Genomic DNA, 17791 nt, shown 5'->3' on the forward strand with positions numbered 1-17791 from the left:
TCCCTGGAGAAGACAGCTGGGAGAGCATCAGTGCAAGTCAGACAAGACCAGAATAAAGTGATTAAAATGACTTGAGCAATCTTTAAAATGTTAGTCCCGGCCGGGTACAGTGGCTCACACCTATAATCCCAGCACTCAGGGAGGCCAAAGCAAGCAGATGGCTTGGGCCCAGGAGTTCGAGACCAACATGAGCAACAAGGCAAAACCCCATCTCTATTAAAAATACAAAAATTAGCCAGGCGAGGTGGCACACACCTGTATGTAGTCCCAGCTACTCAGGAGGTGGAGACAGAAGAATCGCTTGAACCCAGAAAGCAGAGGTTGCAGTGAGCCAAACTCATGCCACTGCACTCCAGCCTGGGTGACAGAGCAAGACTCTGTCTCAAAGATAAAATTAAGTTAAATGTTAGTCCTAAGGGAACAGCTCATACAACAGCTCATAAGTTAAATGTTAGTCCTAAGGGAACAGCTCATAACAACCAAGGCAGAACTGTACCCAGCACCTGATCAGCTCAAGTCAGGAGACTCTCCACCTGAAGCTTCAGAATGGGGAAACCAGCTAATGTCAAATTTGAGCCCACCTTCAAGAAGCTTAGCATTTCACACCTTGGCCAGAGCCAAATCTTTGGGCTTTGAGCAAATTAGGAAAGACACTTCTTCCACAAGACATCTTTTTCTATCTGTCAGTAAAGCGTCATAATACACTGATTTCGTTAGAAGATGCTTTCTTTGGGGTCTGCCAGAAAACGATCACAGATTCCCATGTCTATGAAGTAAAGGTGCCCCCTTCGATGGGACGCTGTTGTGCAGTACACAACCTGCAGAACCATACACAGCACTCCCTGCTTGGCAGTCTGGTCTTCTCCCTTCCACTGCCCTCATCTCTCCGCTTCCCCTCCCTCTGCCTAGAGCCCTCAGACCCATTGGAGAACAATCTTGACCTTACAGCTTACCATTTATGTATAACTCCCTCCTCTCAGCTTTTTACTCCCCACCCCTGAAGACAGCAGGGATTGGCGATGGGTGAGAGCAGGCTGAAGGCCCCATTTAGGGAAGCTCGGGAGGAGGCGGGGAGGCCAGACATAGTGAATTCCAAATGAATGAGTAACCACCGGCCAAGGGCTGAGCAAGGAGGAGTGAGGGTTAACAGTGCAGGCCGTGAAGAAATGCCACCCACCAGCTAGCTGTGAGCTGCTGGGCAGGCTTTTAGCCTCCCAAAACCTCATTTTCCCTTTTGTGAAATGCTTATCATTGTAGGCCTGCTGGGAGGATTTCAGAAATGATATGAGTGAATGCTTAGTGTGCGGTGAGGGCTCAGCACCTGTGAGCTACTGTTACTGCTATTATCAGTATCATCAGCCCAGGGACGTCTGCCCTTCCGCCTGTCAGCCTCCAGGCAGCTCCTGCTTTAAACAAAATTGGGACACTCCAGATTTCTAAAAGAAAACCACATGGCAAGGAGGAGGGCAAGCGCTGCAGAGCGAAAGGATTACTCACTTTACCAAAGTACCCACTACTGGATAAATAGAAACACCCAGACTGCTTTTAAAAGGGGTTGGTTTTGTTCAGGGGACATTGCTGACATGGACTGGAATGTGTCCTCTCCTGCCCCTGATGCTGTCTGTTGCTGGCCAGCCTCCCCCACATCTGGACCCCAGAAGCCCCAAGAATGACCGGGTGCAACCAAGGAGGCACAAACCCAACTTCGGGGAGAGAAACGTGGGTGCAAACCTCAGCCCTGCTGCTTCTGAGCTTCTCAGCCTTGGGCTCCACTCGGAGCCTTGCCCCATCTCCAACAGGAGGTCACCAGAGTACCTGCCTTGCAGGGCAGGGTGTGGAGTGGGGGCATGTGGGATGGGGCATGTGAAGCACCTGGTGCTGATGGTGGTGGGATTATTACCAGCTGGGAGACTTTAGCCCAAGGCAGGCGGTGTGAGACGACACCACAGGCACCTGTTTTCCATTCTCCCCATGGCCTCCTAGGCCTGTCCACACACACACAGGATTCTGACATGGTCGCCACCTCCACCTGCCCAGAATCTACGTTTTCGACAGGATAACCAAACGCATTTTTTCATATTATTATTACATGTCCCATTTAGAACAGGGCTATCCAAGCTTTTGGCTTCCCTGAGCTACACTGGAAGAATTGTCTTGGACCACATATAAAATACACTAACAATAATGACAGCTGAAGAGCTTAAAAAAAAAGGTCTGTACAAAATCTCATGTTTTAAGAAACTTTACAAATTCACATCTGGCCGCATTCAAAGCTGTCCTGGACCACAGGCTGGACAAGCTTGATTAAGAATGAAGTCGGCCGGGCGCGGTGGCTCAAGCCTGTAATCCCAGCACTATGGGAGGCCGAGGCGGGTGGATCACGAGGTCAAGAAATCGAGGCCATCCTGGTCAACATGGTGAAACCCCATCTCTACTAAAAATACAAAAAATTAGCTGGGCATGGTGGCGTGTGCCTGTAATCCCAGCTACTCAGGAGGCTGAGGCAGGAGAATTGCCTGAACCCAGGAGGTGGAAGTCGCGGTGAGCCGAGATCGTGCCATTGCACTACAGCCTGGGTAACAAGAGCGAAACTCCATCTCAAAAAAAAAAAAAAAGAATGAAGTCAACTGCAAGTATAAAAGGATACCTGGGCTGGGTGCCATGGCTCACATCTGTAATCCCAGCACTTTGGGAGACTGAGGCAGGTGGATCAACCTGAGGTCAGGAGTTCAAGACCAACCTGGCCAAGATGTTGAAACTCTGTCTCTACTAAAAATACAAAAGTTAGCTGGGTGTGGTGGCACATGCCTGTAATCCCAGTCACTCAGGAGGCTGAGGCACCAGAATCGCTTGAACCTGGGAGCTGAAGGTTGCAGTGAGCCGAGATCACGCCATTGCACTCCAGCCTGGGTGACAGAGCAAGACACTGACTCAAATAAATAAATACATACATACATACTGGAAGTGGCTGAAACAATAAAGATATTTATTATCTTGTGTAACAAGTCACCAAGTCATCAATAAAAATATCACCAAGGTTTGTTTTCTGTTTTAACTTTTCTGGTAAGCCATCACCTCATGCCAGCTTTGTGTCCTTAAGCCTTGTCACCTCAGCTCTATAGCCTGAGCTGAAGAAGATGAGGGTCCTGGTTCTTGATTTCTTTCCCCTTTTTAAATAAGGGCACAAGCCCCTTCCCAGAATTCTCCCAGCAGACAGCAGATGTCCGCTGAGACCTCCAGGGCCAGAATTGGTCACCAGCCCTCCTCTTACCCAACGGTGACCAGGGGAAATGGGATGTTTCTGCGTGGCTTAAACCTGTCACAGTTAAGCCCTGAGGCTGATGGAGGGAATCAAAACAAAGTAAGTCGGCAAGGAGGGGGAGCGGCTGCCATTTTACTTGACAAGAGCCCTTCACTGACCAGAAGGAGCTGGGGCCCAGAGAGGTTAAGTCGCTTGTCCACAGCTACACATGACTTTGCACCAGGACCAGGGTGCAACCACAGCCCCAGGGCTCAGTAAGCTCTCCCCACCTCACCATATGGCTTCCCCACAACAGCACACTCCAAGCCCAAGCCCCATCCCAGGACCCCCTGAGCTTGACAGAGCCCTAATGTGGACAAAGTCAGCCAGGAGAGAGCCCCTCGTGCCCAAATGCGCCTCACCCACCTCCAGGCCCACCACTGAGGGAGCCAAAGCACTTTCTGTCCCTGGCAAAGGCCTGGCAGGGGGTCAGCAGGAACCCAGAGCTTGACAAACAGCATCTTTGCAGCCACCTGAACCCTGGCCAAGCTGCCTCATTCCCCAGGCCTGACCTCATGTTTCTGAAGAACCTCAGGAGCCTGAGGTCTGTGTGCTGCCTCACAGGGTTCAGTTCTGCTGCCAGCAAAGGAAATGGCCGGGCTGGGGGCCATGCGGAGAGGTGGGAGCACAGAACCCACCGCCCAGCCCTGCCCTGCCAGATCCCTCGGCAAATACCAGGCAGGCCCCACTCCAGAAGAAACCAAATAGCACCCTCTAACTTCTGAGGTGTGGCCCATGCCCACCTGCCTTCCCGCCTCTGCCGGATACCTTGAAGAAACTTTCACAGACTGGCTGTTTCTGTCTGTATCATTCCAGACTCCTGCAAAGTGAGCAAAAAGCAGTCAGACTTCATCAGAGGCGCTAAGAACATCTCTGGAGTCAGTCCCAGCACCTCAAAGAGCTGGAGAGCTCACAGCCAGGCTCAGGCCTATTGCTGTGGGACAAAAGTCACTGTTTATTTAACCCAGAGCTGGGCCGGGTGCCCACCCTGCTCTTTCTATGGTCACTGACAGCAAAGGTTCACAGAGTACCGAGGCCCAGCATGTGCTCCAGGACAAAAGCCTGCACACACTTGACCTCCACTTCCTGACTTCCCTTCTGGGTCAAATGTCTATTTACCTCGTATGGCAGTCAAGGGGAGCAGCCTGGGGAAATAGCACATGGCAGACCCCAAGCCACATTCACTCTTCCACTTCCTCCTGGGGCATCTCTGTCCCATCTCCACTTCCCACACACCCAGGCTGCAGGTCCCAGCTAAGGTGTTTGTTCCTATTCATATTCCCTTAAAAGCTTTCATTCTCCCCATACAAGCACAAGGGCTGAAAACCATGTGGGGAGGGAAGAAGGCCTCCGCTTCTGTGCCATCATCTCTGTGGCCTGACCAAGAGGAGTCAGACACAGCAGCTGCAGTTTTAAACTTTCCCTGCCGAAGTTATTCTCAGAACTGGGGCTCCCCATCTTCAGAGCTTGAAAAGTCTGCATACCTTGAAAGTATGCAGGCTGGAGGGCTGTGTGAACCCAGTGGAATTTTCCATTCATAGAATAATAATCTTCATATCACTCTGAGGGCTGGAGGTCTCATGGTAAGGGCTCCGAGTTCAGGGTCAGTAAACCTACCAGGCTTCTGCAGGAGCCCTGCGGCACCAAGGCTCTTTTATTTATTTTTGGTGGAGAGGGGGAGGAAATAAAGGAAAGACTTTCTACCTTGCATGCCAACACAAACTTGGAAAAGGAGCTGGGTTGGCAAGTGCTGAATATTGCTGCCTGGTTTCATGACTTACATCAACCATTGGGGACTAAGAGGAAGAGGCGCTGCTGGATCTTTAACCCCTAACCCAGAGAGGCGGCCAAAACAGGCCTCACTTCACTGCTTCGAGTCCTTTCCCACACCTACCAGCCACAGCCCTGGATTGCTCTTTGAGGGCAAGGCCACATCACCCCACCTCACTTCACTTTCCAGCTTCCCGTGTGTTCTGCCTTAGAGTTCTAATGAGACATGCACAGACTCATTGTCTGAGATACCTTCCCAGTCTGTGATGTGGTGGGAAGTCCACCCGGCAGGAGTAACAAGACCTGAGCCTTAGTTCTGTCATATCATCACTGTGGCCTTAAGGAAGTCCTATTCAGCCGGGTGCAGTGGCTCACACCTGTAATCCCAGCACTTTAGGAGGCTGCGGTGGGAGAATTGCCTGAGCTCAGAAGTTCAAAAACAGCCTGGTCAATATGGTGAAACCCCATCTCTACTAAAAATACAAAAATTAGCTGGGCATGGTGGCACATGCCTACAGTCCCAGCTACTCAGGAGGCTGAGGCAGGAGAATCATGTGAACTGGGAGTCGGAGGTTGCTGTGAGCTGAGATCATGCCATTGCACTCCAGCTTAGGCAACAGGCTGAGACTCTGTCTCATTAAAAAAAAAAAAGTCCTACTCTCTAGGCCTCATTTTCTTCATCTGTAAGGACTGGACTTCAGGTTGGGTACAGTGGCTCACATTAGTAATCCCAGCACTTTGGGAGGCCAAGGCAGGAGGCCAGGAGTTCAAGACCAGACTGGGCAACATAGTGAGTCCGTCTATTAAAAAAAAAAAAAAGGCAAGGAAAGATCTAACAGAATAATCCCAAAGATCCCTTCCCATGCTGACATTCTGATTCCCTCACTCACTCACTCTAATATTAACCAATGCCAGCACCAGGTTCTGGGCATCACCTGCTGGGCCATTCTAAATGTGCTGGGCACAGCCAAGACATGTGAGTGTGGCCTCAGGCCTAGTGAGGGCTCACTGTTTCCTCAGCCACTGCATGGTCCAGAATGGGGAAGGAAACCCCCACCCGCCCCATGCAGCCCACCCTGCCACAGCCCATCTACCAGGGAAGGCATTTTCCTGATCCCAGTTCTAGGTTTCATCCTAGAAGAGCCCTCAACATCTAAAGCCTTTCCTACTTTCAATTTTTTAAAAAGCTGGAAAGGATAAGACCACCTGTCATCTTCCTAATCAAAACTCATCTTCTGGCTCTTATTCTCCATGGCTTTTACACAACATGTTTTATTCATTTGAAAGTGTTTAATTATAACGTTGAGGCCAGGTGTGGTGGCTCATGTTTGTAATCCTAGCACTTTGGGAGGCCAAGGCAGGAAGATCGCTTGAGGCCAGGTGTTCAACACCAGCCTAGGCAACATAGTGAGACCCTGTCTCAAAAAAAAAAAAAAAAAAAAAAAAAAAACAAGGCAAGAAGAAAAAAAAAAGAGAGAAAAAGAAAGGAAGGAGACAAAACAGAACATTGATTACATGTTTTTTCAAAGTGCACATACAACCCACATTTTTACCCAGGCCTCTGGGGCAAGGGGGTACACACACACACACACACCCCAATCACTGTCCTGGGCTCTCCAGCCATGAGATTTTCTGACCCAGCCCAACCCCGACCTAAGTCACCGTGTTGTGGCGACCCATTAGCTGAGGTTCCTGAGCACTTGTTGGGAGGAAGGCTGCTGGGAAAAGTCCTGCGTCCCTCCGCTCTTACCACAGCAGGAACCACAGCCTCCCCGAACCTCAGGGTTTGTGTGGATTTCGCACAGGAGAAAGCGTTCCAACGCGCGGTGCAAACGGAAGCCACTGGCTGGTTGGGCGGGCTGTGATGGGAAAGCTGCATCCTTCCATCGCGTCCAGCTTTTCTTGCTGATGTTGGTGAGAAGGGGGTGGACAGCGGGGATTCTCAGGATGCGGGCCTGGGGCCATTAAAGGCTGGGAGACGGGGGCGTGAACCTGTGGCCACCCTGACCCCGTCTTCGGTGGGCCTCACTACCAGGCCGAGGAGACCCAGGCCTGGTCACTTGCTCCAATCACAGGCCTAGCGCTCAGACGAAGCCGGCCCCGGCAGCCGCCCCTCCCCGGCGCTCTCCCCTACTTTCTCCTCACCTCCCAGGGACGTAAAGAGCACGCCCCCCTCCCCAGACCCCACCAATCAGCATCCGGAGCGGCGCCCGAGGCGCCGGGTCTATGGTCGGCAGCCAATGAGCGCCGCGGCCCGAGGCGGCGCCTCACCCGCCCCCTCCCGGAATGAAGGCCGCCCGGCAGCTGGCGAGGCTGGCGCAGCGCACGGGGCGCGGGAGCCGCGCGGGCCGGAGCGGAGCGCGCTCACAGTCCGCCCGCCTCCGCTCCGCCTCCGTCCAGGGCGCGGGCGAGGTGGCCGGGGCGGGGGAGCGCAGGGGGCAGGGCCGCGGCGGCGAGGCCGGGGGGCGGGGAGGAGCAGGTCCGATAAAAATCGGCTCGGCGGCCCCACCCCGCGGCAGGCAGGCGGGCAGGCTTGGCGCGTGTCTTCCGTCCGGCCCGCGCCGGCGGCGGGGAGGCGGCGCGCGGCCCGCAGCCAGCCCATGGAGGCTTTCCCCTGGTCGCCCCGCCGCGGCCGCGCCCCCGCGCCCATGGCGCTCGTGCCCAGCGCCCGCTACGTGAGCGCCCCGGGCCCGGCGCATCCGCAGCCCTTCAGCTCCTGGAACGACTACCTGGGGCTCGCCACGCTCATCACCAAGGCGGTGGACGGCGAGCCGCGCTTCGGCTACGCCCGCGGTGGGAACGGCGGCGGCGGCTCCCCGCCCTCCTCCTCCCACTCGTCCTGCTGCTCCCCACACGGGGGAGCCGGGCCCGGGGCGCTGGAGCCAGCGCTGGGACCGCCCGACTACGACGAAGACGACGACGACGACAGCGACGAGCCGGGGTCCCGGGGCCGCTACCTGGGGGGCGCGCTGGAGCTGCGCGCACTGGAGCTCTGCACTGGCCCCGCCGAGGCCGGGCTGCTGGAGGAGCGCTTCGCCGAGCTGAGCCCGTTCGCGGGTCGCGCTGCCGCCGTGCTGCTGGGCTGTGCGCCCGCCGCCGCCACCGCCACCGCCACCACCACCACCACCGGCGAGGCGACGCCGCGCGAAGAGCGGGCCCCGGCGTGGGCGGCAGAGCCCCGGCTGCACGCGGCCTCCGGGGCGGCGGCCTCCCGGCTGCTGAAGCCGGAGCTGCAGGTGTGCGTGTTCTGCCGGAACAACAAGGAGGCGATGGCGCTCTACACCACCCACATCCTCAAGGGCCCCGACGGGCGAGTGCTGTGCCCTGTGCTGCGCCGCTACACGTGTCCCCTCTGCGGCGCCAGCGGCGACAACGCGCACACCATCAAGTACTGCCCCCTCTCCAAAGTGCCGCCGCCGCCGCCCGCCCGCCCGCCGCCCCGCAGCGCCAGGGACTGCCCACCCGGTAAGAAGCTGCGCTGAGGACCCTGGCTCTCGGCTCCCCAGGGTCGCTACTGCCGCCCCTCGAACCGCTCGGTCTGCGCAGCATCTCGCCCCTGGCTCAGCAGTCAGCTCGACTTGGGACGTCGTCCTGGTTTCTCAAAAGCAGCGACCGTGTGGAGTACTTTCGTGCGGAGCGGTTGGGACTAGACGCTGAAATTCCCGTTTGTCTTCAGTTTCTAGTTTGCACATCCAGAACGGCGAAGGCTGGGTGTGTATTCCACTAACTGAAATATGGCAACATAGAGGCGCTGTTTATTTACTGTATACGTCGACCTATTTTAGATGCGCGTCAGTATGAAATTGTCTCAATCTAATCTTGGATGTTTCATTTTATGAATGGAGGCACTTTACTAGGTCTAGAATATTTTTTTAAAAGCCTCTGAACTGAGCTTAAAACTGGCGATTTTATGAAATGTCGGCAAAGTGACTATTTTATTGTTTGAAGCGAGTAATACTCTTAGTTGTCCTTAAAAATCAGTTACTCTAATTCCAGATGAAGCAAGCCCCTGGTAGCATCACCCTTATGAGAAGTGAAGGTTTTGTAAACTTTCCAGTATTAATTTGGGCGGGTATTCCCTCCTTGTGGCTTGTTTCTGTCCTAGCTGGAGGTGTAAGATGCACAGTCTGTAGCAGGTAGAATACAGCTCCTTATCATTTTATGTACCAGATCTTTTATTACTGAACTAGCAACTAGCCTTTTCCACCTTTAAAAGTTGTGCCAAGTCGTAATCATATTGTGTATAACTTGGAAATGGTGCTGTTTAAAAAACTTGTGTATTTATACAGTAACAGTATGAATTCATTAATCTCACCTGTAACTTTCCTACTTGGCCTTTTCTCTACACACTCACTTCTTGAAAAACGTTTATATTACGATCAAAGGGAGGAAGACAAGACACCAGTATTAATTCACCCTGGATTGCTCAGTTTCAGGGTTCCTAGTGGAGGAAAGCCCATTCCAGCTGTTGCCTCTCAAATAGAAGATGGATCTCTAGCTCTGACCTGTTCGTGTTATCAACTCGTATTCAAGAAGGTTCGACCGTGGGCTGCGTCTGACCTTAAGAATACAGGCAGTGCTCAAACTAGAATAAGCACTAATTAAAGCAATTGTTGGAGGTCCTTCATGTTGCCATTCCTACTGGAAGACCCACGTCCATTTCCGGAACCCCACCAGTTACCCATAAAACTAAACCTGATCCTTAGGCAACAGTTCCTAACCCCTACTTTACCCTCCCACCCTCAACTTTAAATCCGCCATACTGAATGCCACACTGGAATGCAGCCAGTGTGGCTGCCAATCAAGACAGATGTAGAAGGCAAAAATAAGTGAATTAAGATGAACTCATCTGAAATGCATCACTATTTGAAGATACCAGCACGAAATTCAGTGTTACGTGTATTACGCTCCCAGCAGGAGGATTTAGCTAGACAATTAGACTGCTTTCACATTCCACAGCTAACTTCCTCCACAGCAAATTGGCTCAATCAGGAACCTTCATTTGAAGGTGTGTTTAGAGGGTGGGGAAAATACTGGACAGCTGTCTTTTTGGGCAAAGGTGCATATCAAGAATCCCGGGGCGGGTAGGGGAAAAGCAATTTCTTAGCCAGGAAAGAGAAAATCCAACCCTGCTAGTCTTCCCAGACTAGAGAACTGCAGATCTGATTGGGCCTGAATTAAGTAGCTTAATGAAACTGTAATCATCCTTTTACTAGAAAATATAACAATTTAAATGAGCTTCACTTTCTGGGTGAAGTTTCTAAGGTCAACACGAATCCTACCTCTCCCACTGCTCCAGTTCTGCCTTTTCAAAGGACCACTATAAACAGATCAATCCATTACTCTAGGCCAAAAGGGCTAGGCAGGTGGCAAGATCAACTAAGCTATTTTGTATTTTTAAGAGTCAAATTATAGACGGTCTGTGAGGCTGTGAAGTTACTGTGACGAGATGTGCCTAATGTTAATTTCACATTCTGACACCATTATTACTATTTTACCAGAACTAAGAACACGTTGAGCTGGAGTTTCCTGAGGGCAGGAGAGTATTAGGAAACGTATCCAGAAGACCCTCTGTTAACTAGTCAGGCAGCCACTATCATCTATTTTTAAAGTACCCCATTTTCAGACCGGGCATGGTAGCTCATGTCTGTAATCAGCACTTTGGGAGGCTGAGGCAGGTGGATCACCTGAGGTCAGGAGTTTGAGGCCAATGCTGGGAAACCCCATCTCTACTAAAAATATAAAAATTAGCTGGACGTGGTGGCAGGTGCCTGTAATCCCAGCTACTTGGGAGGCTGAGACAGGAGAACTGCTTGAACCCCGGAAGCGGAGGTTGCAGTGAGCTCAGACTGCACCTCCACTTCAGCCTGGGCAACAGAGGGAGACTGTCTCAAAAAAAAAAAAAGTACCCCATTTTCAGCCCCTGTGCACATATGCCTAGGTTTTCCAGCTGACAATGAATACTGGAAGTTAGAATATGACTAGTTAATTTTCTAGAGTTCTTTTGAAAAGTACATGTAAACACATTCATTTAAAAATCTTTGGAACTCAATGTGAAACTTCAAACATTTTGCAAAATTACATTTAGAGAAACAATTTCTCAGAGTTTAAGAAATATGCAAAGTAATTGTGACAATTATCTTAGCAAGAACATGCCGCATGCTTGGCTAAGTAGCAAAATACAGGGAATACTCAAAAGGGCTTCTCCAACTATAGAGGTACAGATTGTCTTAACCTGTTCTTTTCTGTACAGACTCAAATTTCTAGTGGCTTTTATTTTTCTTTGTATTTTAATTTTCCAACAAAGTCCTTTTTGGAAGTTGCAGAATTATTAGCTTTGATGAGAACAACTTTTGTCATAGATTTGATTTATTAAACTAAAATTATACATATTAAAATTATATCACAAATATATATGCTTCCAGACAAAGAAAAGTTTGTTAGTCCTGATTTTCTAATCGTAGCCACTCAAGAACAGTCCTTTGACAGTACCCCATATATTTCAATTAGACTTATAAAAGTATAAATCAATCTATGGTCAGTATCTTTGGTTAAAAAAAAAACACAGGTAGTTCTTGACATAAAAACGTCCCATCCCACACATTATAGATGCCAACCACCTCCTGGTAGCCACTATAGACAACTAATGAGATGCAGAGTCTTTTTTTGGACCGATGATGTCTCGGCCATCGGATCCATCTGTATTAACAGCAATGTTATTCTATATGAAAACTGCAGAAGCCACCGGGAACATGGAAGACCACCTAGCAGATCGGTGAGTAGGCCAGTTGTTCAGCTTTCCTTTAACACCTGTTGGTAAATACCAGGGAGTAGACAGGGTTGTACAGCCTGGAAACCAAGAGTAGGATTGCAAAGTAACAGCATCGGACTCTTCTGCCCTCCTCTTGCACTTGGGTTCTGAGTCCCAGGACAAAGAACTTGGGAAAACAGTACAGGAAACTGAGCAGAAAGGATGGGTTTGCTGACTAGCCTTGAAACCTAACACTGATGTAGGCAGCTGTTAACTCATCTGAACAAATCTGATTAAATAAATAATTGGGGCTTACCTGTGATGTCACATGTACAGATCTACTCTCCAGGAAGCAAACTCTTAGCAGGTTTACTGCCCCACTTATAACCACTGATCTGAAATTCTCTTGTTAGGAAAGAAAAGTCCTTCACAAAAGACCTTTTAAGACTTCTACTTATTTGAAGTACCAGATAATAAGAAAGGTGTTTAAAATGACTTCTATAATTGGTAACATCAAACAGAAAAGGCTGCATCTGGTTAAGTAAAAAAGCATTAATACTCCCTCTTCTGGCCCTACAGCTGTACCAATATGAATTCTCACCACTACTCAATAACAGAAATAGTAAGTGCCTACAGCCATGATGAATTTGTAATATTTTCTCAAATTAACTATGATTTTTCTAATTTCAGGTGAAAACCCAAGGTGGTACTTCAAACACACACATGCACACACAAACTCAAGAGGACGGCCTTACAAGGAAACTAAGGAATTCCTGCATTAACAAAGGAAGACATTTTAGGGGAGAAAGCCTAGCCACATAGGCTTTGTTATATTTAGGTTCATTTTCGTTGATACTAAACACAGACATTTAATGGCACTGATAAAAATTCAAGTAAAAAACTCAACTGAATATGCAAACTTACCATTATAAACAAAATACTAACTATAACCACAAATCAACACTAAAACAAATTCTGTAAGTATTTTATTTATCACTGAAGAAAAAACACAGCAGCAAGTTCTGTGTTGGCTTCAATGAGACCAAAGAGTTAATCTTTAACATAGCTACTACACTCCAAAATTGAAGTCAACACAGTCATTACTACAAATTACTTGTTGAAAGAATCTATCTTGAAGAGAAAGAATATTAGGAAAGAGAATTTAAACGATTCCTCCAAACCATACATTTATAAATATTGTCATATTTTAAAATGCTTGAAAGGCATGAATTCTCCGTTAATGGAAAAGCAGTTTGCTATTGGCAACAGAAAAAAAAAAAACTTAGACCAAATGCTTTAAAATTTAAAAGCTGTACTGTTTGGATTCGCACTTGGGCAGTATTCTTGTCATTACAATAGTAACTGCAAATTGCTTTATACTCACCTTCTCTCACGTAAAATCTAAAGAAAGCCACACTGCATCCAATGTTTGTAATGTTAAAGTGAATCTAAAAACTTCCTAAATTTAGTTTGTGGTAAATACCTCAAAATACCTAAAAGAGGTATATTTCAACCACTTGAAAAGGTGTGAAAATCGTTTCAGATTCTAAAGGGTCTTCAAATATGTTTTCTTTAACAGAATCTTACTTCATTCCAAATTAATGTATTTCAAAATAAAATTTTAAAAAAAGATCAGTTCTATACCAAGATAAAGGTGTTACTCAATACCTGAAGGTTCACATTTTAAATTTATTTTTTAGGTTTCTTGTCAACAAATGATTGATGAAATAATGCAACACCCCTAAATTCCAGAAAATGGCATGGTTTTTCCAACCTCCTGTGGATATGGTGCATGATCAATCTATTATATAGGATTAATACAAGTTCATGCTTTTTGTGTTATGGTGAAACAACATTAAAGAATCCAATTTAGATTGGCTGAAGCACAAGTATAATAATCCTTGAATGTGATCAAACCTATTGAAGACACCAGTTTAAATCAGTTATCTTGAGACTTAACGTCGTACTGTGGTCCATCCATCTTCATCAGTCTCATTTTTAGTACGACGAAGAGATTCCCTATCTTTCTCGGCTCTCCATGAGGCCTTCTCTTTTTCACCTTCTCTTTCTCGGTCTCGGTCTCGGTCTCTTTCTCGGTCTCTTGAAAGAGCTGGGGGAGGAACTCGACGAGGAGGGTCCCGCTCTTCTGCCCGGTCCTCCTTCCTGTCATCAGCACGTCTCCAAGAACTTACTAAAAAGTTTAATTTAAAAAAAAAAAAAAAAAAAAAAAAACTAAGTACTATATTCTATTGGCTCAAATTAACAAGCAGAAAGAATGCCTCAAATTACCCAAAATTCCTAAAGATTAACAATACAAAATCATAATTAAAGCTCTTATGATTTCTGACAAAATCTTTTTATATTTTTTGAGATGTAGTTTTGCTCCTTTTCCCCAGGCTGGAGTGCAATGGTGAGATCTGAGCCCACCACAACCTCTGCCTTCCTGGTTTAAGCAATTCTCCTTCCTTAGCCTCCCAAAGAGCTGGGATTACAGGCATGTACCACCACACCTGGCTCATTTTTGTACTTTTAGTAAAGATGGGGTTTCTCCATGTTGGTCAGGCTGGTCTCTAACTCCCGACCTCAAGTGATCCACCCGCCTCAGCCTCCCAAAGTGCTGGGATTACAGGCGTTAGCCACTGCACCCAGCCCCTGACAAAATTTTTAACATACAGATGTACAGATAAAACTCAAAATTTGAAAACCAGCAGAAGCCACTGGCCTGGGAAGGACTATAATTGGTATAAACCCATAAGACAAGGTAGCAAAAATCTGGCCAAATAAAAATTTTAAGGGCCAGGCGCAGTGGCTCATGCCTGTAATCCCAACACTTTGGGAGACTGAGGTGGGCAGATTACCTGAGGTTCAGAGTTTGAGACCAGCCTGACCAATACGGTGAAACCCTGACTCTAAAAAATAAAAAAATTTTAAAACTGAAAGGATTTTTGGCTCATGAAGAATTTTAACAGCAAATTAGCCACACATAATATAGAAGTGTTTAAAGTTACAGCTATAACAGAAAAATTATCTCAGGATGTCAAAACACAGAAAAATAATTTCTTAAAACCCAACAAAAAAAGGATATTTTAAAAATTAAAAATACATATATTTTAAAAAAGAATGGACTTCCAACTGTTAAAATTTAAGAGAAAAGGTGTTTCTACTTTGGGCTTAATCTGCCAGGAATTTACTTTTAAATAATAAATTTTTTTATTTTTATTAAGTAAATTTTATCAGTATTTATCACCTGCTATCCAGTTTGGTCTACTACTGTACCTTGAATTTAGAGATAAGTACACCTCACAACATGACCACTGAGTAACTGTATGAAAATTATGAATTCCAAATGGAATAAACATCAACTCTCTTATGGTTGGCATTCATTCAAATTTGTGGTACAGTTAAATAATTCAAATCCCCCCCCACCAGAAACGATGGTTCTCCAACACTTCAGTTGTATGTAACCTCTATACCTTCCTCACGTTCCGATCTGAGTGGAGGGCCTCTTCGGTCCCTGTCGTCTCTTAGATCTCGTCTTTCTCTTAGATCACGCCGGTCATCTCTCTCCCGGCGACGGTCATCCCTATCCCTATCATCCCGGCGACTTGAGTCTCTCCAGCTTGAAGATTCCTCAGCTGGTCCTCTTCTCCAGCCACCTTCATCCCTGTAGCAATTTAAAATGACAAGTCAGGTTCTTCATACTGTTAGACCAAATGCATAATTATAAGTACATCCTGTCCAAGCTGGTGCTCAAAATTCAAATACAACAAGGACAGTTTAAACTCATAAACTGACCTCGCCTGATAGCTGGGACATGGAAGACAAAAGAGAACACCCAGATCTGTTCTCACTTGGTAGCCACTACCCATATGTGGCTGCTTAAATGTATCTAACGTAAAATGGGGATATTTCCTCAGGAGCACCAACCATATAGTCTAAGTGCTTAGCAGCCAAATATGACTGGTGACTACCATACTGGCCAGTACACAGAACATTTTCTTCCTTGCAGAAAATTGCACTGAATACTGCTGGTCTGCAGTGTAAGGCCACTTAGGCAGAGGAAGCAAGCTAGAACTTCTACTACTAATAAAATCAGGGGGCTTTTGGTCTTTTAAGGGCAAGAAAACTGCCCTAAACCACAAGGGGAAAAGCAATGGACTGGCAAAGACGGCAATACTGGTTCCATTACCCAACAGTCACACAGCCTATAGACAGTCACAAAGTTTGCTCCTCCACTTGCTAACTTTAAGAGGGAATGTTCAATTAGATAACCTCTAAAACATTTATAAAACCTTCATTATGATTCTAAGACATGGGGGCAGGGGGAGGCTGGGGGATAATGAAGAACATCATTTCTCAAAAATAGTTTGGATCACACAGGCCAGTGTCTAAATCCCAACTGAAGCTGTAAAAATAATTTTTTTTTTTTGAGACAAAGTTTCACTTGTCGCCCAGGCTGGAGTGCAATGGTGCGATATCCACTCACTGCAACCTCTGCTTTCTGGGTTCAAGTGATTCTCCAACCTCAGCCTCGGGAGTTACCTGGCATAACAGGTGCTCCACCACCACACCCAGCTAATTTTTGTATTTTTAATAGAGATGGAGTTTCACCATGTTGGCCAGGCTGCTCTCGAACCCCTGACCTCAGGTAATCCACCCTCCTTAGCCTCCCAAAGTGCTGGGATTACAGGCATGAGCCGCTGCACCCAGCCCGTACAAATGATTTGATAAGAACATCGCACCGAGGTCTTCTGAAGCGATCCTCGCGATCCACATCTCTCTCTCTGTCCCTTTCTCTCTCAGGGTCCTTGTCATTCTCCTCTCGGTCTTGATTATCTCTATCCCTTTCTTTTTCTCTGTCCCATTCACGTTCTTCGGATGGTCTTGATTCTCGAGGAGGACCCCAGCTCTCCTCTCTGGCTTTTTCTTTCTCTCTCCATCCACCTATTTTTTTTTTTTTTTTGAAAAAGCAAAATATTTTTAATTTTTTTAAAAAAACACACAGATTGGCAATCATGATTCATCATCATTCTATAATTTAAGACAATAATTTTAAAAAACACTAAAGCTGTGTAAATCACTGCGTAGACATTATTAACAGTATTTTCTGGGTGCAGCAGGTCATGCCTATAATCCCAGCACTTTGGGAGGCCAAGGCGGGCAGATCACCTGAGGTTGGGAGTTCAAGACCAGCCTGACCAACATGGAGAAAGTCCGTCTCTACTTAAAAAAAAAAAAAAAAAAAAAAAAATCAGCCAGGTGTGGTGGTGTATGCCTATAATCCCAGCTACTTGGCAGGCTGAGGCAGGAGAATCTCGTGAATCTGGGAGACAAAGGTTGCAGTGAGCTAAGATCGCACCATTGCACTCCAGCCTAGGCAACAAGAGCAGAACTCCATCTCAAAAAAAAAAAAAAAAAAAAAAAAACCATATATCTATAAGAAACTTAAAATGGGCCAGGCTTGGTGGCTCACACCTGTAATCCCAGTACTTTGGGAGGCTGAGCCAGGTGGATCACTTAAGGCCAGGAATTAATTCGAGATCAGCCTGGCCAACATGGTGAAACCCTGTCTCTACTAAAAATGCAACAATTAGCCAGGTGTGGTGGCATGCCTACAGTCCCAGTTACTTGATTTGGGAGGCTGAGGCAGGAGAATCGCTTGAACCTGGGAGGCAGAAGTTACAGTGAGTCAACATCCTACCACTGCACTCCAGCCTAAGGGACAGAGTGAGACTGTCTCAAAAAAACAGAAGGGGAAAAAAAGAAAAACTTAAATGATCTGGGTTAAGTGTTCCATAAACAAAATCATCATTGAAAATTTCATAATTGTTCCTGTTGCATACAGATTTCAGCATAGTATCTGTTCTGATGTTAAACAGATCACTCATTTAAAAAGAAAACTTCAAGAGTTTTCTCTGAGTCCCAATTTTGTGGTATTTATTATACCTTGCAACATTTTCAAGGCCTTC

General features: G+C 47.2%; 2 protein-coding genes and 1 long non-coding RNA gene across 3 annotated transcripts in view; 1 reads left to right on the forward strand and 2 right to left on the reverse strand.

The window, feature by feature from the left end:
- Nucleotides 1–6327: 6327 nt before the first annotated feature.
- LOC144578760 (uncharacterized) lies at nt 6328–6951 on the reverse strand. The gene is made up of 2 exons (XR_013525140.1): nt 6822–6951; nt 6328–6486 (listed from the first exon to the last, which is right to left on the reverse strand). It is a non-coding gene; the product is annotated as an uncharacterized LOC144578760 (long non-coding RNA).
- A 632-nt stretch (nt 6952–7583) lies between these two features.
- On the forward strand, nt 7584–12959 carry NANOS1 (nanos C2HC-type zinc finger 1). The gene has a single exon (XM_078346608.1). The coding sequence runs from the start codon at nt 7672–7674 to the stop codon at nt 8551–8553; it is 882 nt and encodes a 293-aa protein (XP_078202734.1). The 5' UTR covers nt 7584–7671; the 3' UTR covers nt 8554–12959.
- Nucleotides 12796–17791, reverse strand: part of EIF3A (eukaryotic translation initiation factor 3 subunit A) — a 46914-nt gene continuing 41918 nt past the window's right edge. Inside the window, exons 20-22 of the mRNA XM_035269247.3 lie at nt 16565–16766; nt 15296–15486; nt 12796–14013 (exon numbers count right to left, since the gene is read on the reverse strand). Coding sequence (XP_035125138.1) covers nt 13778–14013; nt 15296–15486; nt 16565–16766 — 629 coding nt within the window. The 3' untranslated portion in view covers nt 12796–13777. The remainder of the gene's footprint in view (nt 14014–15295; nt 15487–16564; nt 16767–17791) is intronic.

This window comes from Callithrix jacchus, chromosome 12 (assembly GCF_049354715.1).
Source record: "Callithrix jacchus isolate 240 chromosome 12, calJac240_pri, whole genome shotgun sequence".
NCBI classification, from domain to species: domain Eukaryota; kingdom Metazoa; phylum Chordata; class Mammalia; order Primates; family Cebidae; genus Callithrix; species Callithrix jacchus.

Excerpts from the sequence above, each read along its gene's own strand:
- NANOS1 (XM_078346608.1), top strand. The coding sequence starts at position 7,672 with ATGGAGGCTTTCCCCTGGTCGCCCCGCCGCGGCCGCGCCCCCGCGCCC.